Source organism: Penaeus monodon, chromosome 43, assembly GCF_015228065.2.
Source record: "Penaeus monodon isolate SGIC_2016 chromosome 43, NSTDA_Pmon_1, whole genome shotgun sequence".
NCBI classification, from domain to species: Eukaryota; Metazoa; Arthropoda; class Malacostraca; order Decapoda; family Penaeidae; genus Penaeus; species Penaeus monodon.
This window is the reverse complement of record NC_051428.1, coordinates 1,631,167-1,635,892: the sequence shown is the minus strand read 5'-3', so window position 1 is coordinate 1,635,892 and position 4,726 is coordinate 1,631,167. Positions and strand designations below refer to the sequence as shown.

The window sequence follows — 4,726 nt, the reverse complement described above, 5'->3', positions numbered from 1 at the left end:
GGGGGGGGGGGGGGGGGGGGGGGAGGGAAAGGATAGAGGAGAAAAGGAGAGAAAGAGAGAGAAGGGGAAAAGGGAAAGAAAAGAGAGAGAGAAAGGGGAAGAAGAAAAAGGAAAGAAAAAAAAAATATTAGAAAAAGGGGGGGAGAGAAGGAAAAGAATTAAAGAAGAAAAGGGGGGGGGGGGGGGATGGGGGTTAGGGGAGGGAGAAGGAGGAAAAGGGGGGGGGGGGAAAAGGGCATGGGAAGACAAAAAAAAGAAGAGGATGGGGGGAAAAAGACAAAGGAAATTTTAAGAAAAAAATTTTAAAAAAAAATTTAGCTTTCCGTTTTTAAAACAGAACGGAGAAGAAAGAAGTGATGATGAACACCATAATAAGCGAAAAGGGATGATAGAGAGAACGATCCTTTGTAGTTTTTTTCCCCTCCTCCTCCTCCTCCTCTTCTTCATCTAAATGTAAAGCACACAAAACGGCGCCAAGCTAAACGCCTTGAGAAATCTCGCCATCTCGATAGACTGGCTGATAGACTGACCCTTCTGCTGGTTATGGCCCCTCCTCGCCGCTCCCCCCACCCCTCTCGGGAACGCTGGCCTCCCCCCGCTCCCCCCACCCCTCCCCCCTCCTCTTGTTCCCTGATAGAGGGTTCCACACAAACACACCCCTTCTTACTCTCCGCTGGAGGTTTCCACCCCCCCCCCTCTTACTCCCCGCTGGAGACTACCACCCCCCCTTCTTACTCCCCTCTCTCTTCTCTCTTTCTCCTTCTCCCCTCTTATTCTCTCTCCCCTCTTCCTCCCCCTCCCCTCTTACTCCCTCTCCCTCTGTCTTACTCCCTCTTCCGTCTTACGCCCTCTCTCCTTTTACTTCATGTCCCTCCCCTCTCTTATTCCTCTCTCCCCTTCCCCTCCTCGCCCCCTTTCCCCCTCCTCGCCCCCTTTCCCCCTCTATCTCCGTCATATCTTCCTCCCCTCTTACTATCTCCCCCTTTCTCCTCTTATTATTTTTCTTTTCCTTTCCCCTTTCTTTTTCGTTACCTTGTTCCAATTTTCCTCTCCTGCGCCTTCCCTCCTTCCCTGTTATTACCTTCCTTCCTTATCCCTTCCTTCCTTATCCTTTCCTTTCTCCCCTCTAATCCCCTTCTCATTTCCCTTATTATCCCTTCCTCTTCTTACTATCTCCTCTCTCCTCCCACCCCCTCCTCCCTATTTACTATATCCTCTCCTTTTGCTATCTCCTCTTCCCTCCCTCCTCTTTTCTATTGCTTCTCCCCCCCCCTCTTCCAGCTCCCTCTTTCCTCTCCTCGCCCTCTTTCTTCCCCCCCCCCTCTTCCAGCTCCCTCTTTCCTCCCCTCCCCCTCTTTCTTCCCTCTCCCTCTCTCCCCTTCCTACTCCATTCCCCTCCCTCACCCCCTCCCATTCCTCTTCCCTTACCTCTTCTTTTCCTCACCCCCTCTCTTCTCCCCCTCACCCCCTCTTTTTTCCTTTCTCTCTTCCCATCCTCATCACCCATCCCAATTCCCCCCTCTCACCCCCTCCCTCCCCCTCCCTCGAAAAGCCTAGCACCCCCCCCCTCCTCCCCATCCATAAAGGCAAATCGCGCATTGTCCGCGAACGATCCCCTCATGCCCCTCCCCCGACCGATGTCCCCAAGCCCGCGCCCGGGGCCTTAGCCCGCCTTATGCCCGCCCTTACCCATCCCATGCCCGGCCTTATGCCCGATGCCTTATTCCCGCGCCTTATGCCCGGCCCCCCCCCCATGCCCGACGCCCATGCCCCAGCCTTAGCCCGCGCCCTTTGCCCGACGGGCCCCCCGGCCGCGCCTTAAAGCCCACCTTATGCCCGACGCCTATTGCCCGACGCCTTATCCCCGACGCCTTATGCCCGGCCTTTGCCCGGGCCGGCCCGACCCATGCCCGCGCCTTATGCCCCGGGGCCATCCGACGCCTTTTCCCGACGCCTTTTGCCCACGCCATGCCCCCGCCTTATGCCCCACGCCCCTGCCCGACGCCTTTTGCCCGGCGCCTTATGCCCGGCGCCTTATGCCCGACGCCTTATCCCGGGCCCCCTTATGCCGACGCCCTTTTGCCCTGCCAACCCCGAGCCCATGCCCGAGCCTATGCCCGGCCCTCCCGAGCCTTTTGCCCGCCCTTTGCCCCCAGCCTTATCCCAGCCCTTTTGCCCGGCCCCTTTTGCCCGGGCCTTAGCCCGAGCCCCTTTTCCCCCGCCTTATACCCGAGCCTTATGCCCGGGGCCTTAGCCGGCCTTAGCCCGCGCCTTTTGCCGACCCTTATCCCGGGGCCATGGGCCCCACACCCTTATGCCCGCGCCAAAGCCCCCGCCTTTGCCCCACCCCATGCCCGACGCCATCCCGAGCCCATCCCCGGGGCCCTTATCCCGACGCCTTATGCCCGCGCACCCGACGCCAGCCCACGCCCAGCCCGGCGCCCTTATGCCCAAAGCCTTATGCCCGCGCCTTATGGGCCCAGTTTTTGGGGGCCCGAGCCTTATGCCCGCGCCTTTTCCCGACGCCCATGCCCCCGGGGCCTTTTCCCGGGGCCCTTTGCCCATAACCGAAATGCCCAAACGCCTTGCCCTCCGCGCGGCCTTCCCGCGCTTTGCCGGAAAATCCGCCCGATGCCGACGGTTTTGGGGGGGGGAAGGGGGAGGGAAAGGAGTGGGGGGGAGGGGAAAAAAAAACATGGGGGAAATCCCCCCTCCCTCCCTTTTCCCCCCTTTCCCCCCTTTCCCCCCCTCCCCCCTTTCCCCCCTTTCCTCTTCCACCTCTTTTTTTTTTTTCCCTTTTTCCCCCCTCTCCTCCCTCCCTTCTCCCTCTTTCCTCGTCTTTTTTTTTTTTTTTTTTTTTCCCCCCCCTCCCCCCCCCCCCCCCCCATCTCTCTCTCCCTCTCTCTCCCTCTCTCTCCCTCTCCTCTCTCTCTCTTATCTCTTCTCTTCTCTCTCTCTCTCTCTCTTCTCCTTTTTTCCCCCTTTTCCTTTCTCCCCCCCCTCCCCCTCCTCCTCTCTCTCTCTCTCTCTCTCTCGTCTCTCTCTCTTCTCTCTCTCTCTCTCTCCCTCTTCTCTCTCCTCTCTCTCTTTCTTCTTTCTCTTTTTCTCTTTTCCCCCCTTTTCCCTCCCTCCCCTCCTCTCTCTCTCTCTCTCTCCCCTCTCTCTCCTCTTCTCTCTTTTTTTTTTTTTTTTTTTTTTTTTTTTTTTTTTTTTTTTTTTTTTTTTTTTTTTTTTTTTTTTTTTTTTTTTTTTCCCCCCCCCCCCCCCCCCCCCCCCCCCCCCCCCCCCCCCCCCCCCCCCCCCCCCCCCCCCCCCCCCCCCCCCCCCCCCCCTTTTTTTTTTTTTTTTTTTTTTTTTTTTTTTTTTTTTTTTTTTTTTTTTTTTTTTCCCTCCCTTTCCCTTTTCCCCCCAAGAAGGAAATTTAAATTTTTGTTACATTTCTTCTCTTCCTCCGCTTTTTATTCCCTTTTGTTCGTTCACCCGTTTGCCTAATCATTGTTGCTGTTTTTGCATAATTTAAATATCATTGTATTCCGCGCTCATGCAACCCCCCCCCCCCCCCCCCTATCCACTAATAAACCCTTTTTTTCTGGAAATTTCTTTTTGTTTCGTTTTTGTTTTTAAACTTTTTAATATATCATTATTTATTTTTTATTTTATTTTTATTAAATTTTTTTTTATTTTATATTTCATTATTATTATTATTATTATTATTATTTTTATTATTATTATTTTTTTTTTTTTTGTTGTTTGTTGTTGTTATTGTTATTGTTATTGTTATTATTATTGTTATTATTATTTTATTATTATTCGAGATAGATATTTCATTTCTGCTCGATCCTGTTTTATTAATCCTCATTTATTCATTTCTATTCTTTCTTTTATTCTTCGTGGTCAGACATGATATTTGTCTATATATATTGCTGCATTTTATTGATTCATTTTTGGTAGAGATAGTTTTCACTCTTCCCTGTCTTCTCTTTATTTCCTTGTCCTTTCGTTTTGAATCTTGTTTTTCTCATTTTCTTTTCTCCCCTTTTCTGATCCAAATTCCTTCTTTCCTCTCTTCTCTTTCCTCCGCTCTTCTTTTGCTTCTTTTTCCTTCTTTTTCTTAGCCTTCACCACCACCTCCCCCTTCCTCGCTTTTTATTCCTCCTTTTCCTCCCTTTCTCCTCCCCCCCCTCCCTCCCCCTTTTCCTTTTTTTCCTTTCCTCCTCCTCCTCCCCTCCTCCTTTCCCTCCTCTTTTCCCTCCCTCTTCCCCCCCTTTCTTCCCAAACCCTTTTTCCCTTCCCCTTCCTTCCCTCCCCTCCCCCTCCCCTCCCCCTCCCCCTTTCCCCCTCCCCCCCCTCCCCTCCTCCCCCTCCCCCTCCTCCCCACCCCCTCCTCCCTTCCCCCTCCCTCCTTCCCTTTCCCCTTTCCCCCGTTCCACTCCCCCTTTTCCCCCTCCCTCCCCCCTCTTCCCTCCCCTTCCCCCCCCCCTCCCCTCCCCCCCCTCCCCCTCCCCCCCCCCCACCCCCACTACTTCCTCTTCAGACAAGGTATCAGTGACCAGAGTATTTATGTAGTATCGGGTCCGTGCTTTCGTGGTGTTTACTCGCTGGTCACCCGATAGCGTCGCCGGGTATCCGATACCGGCCGGGGGGGGGGGGGGGGGGGGGGGGGGTGGAGGGTTGGGGGGGGGGGATTCTGGGTTCTATTCCCCTTCCCTTTCTTTTCTCATGTCCT

General features: G+C 53.7%; 1 protein-coding gene across 1 annotated transcript in view; it reads left to right on the top strand.

The window, feature by feature from the left end:
• The window catches only part of LOC119568068 (extensin-like), a 120,569-nt gene that overhangs the window by 271 nt on the left and 115,572 nt on the right, over nt 1-4,726 (top strand). The window contains exon 2 of the mRNA XM_037916468.1: nt 1,649-2,640. Coding sequence (XP_037772396.1) covers nt 1,649-2,640 — 992 coding nt within the window. The remainder of the gene's footprint in view (nt 1-1,648; nt 2,641-4,726) is intronic.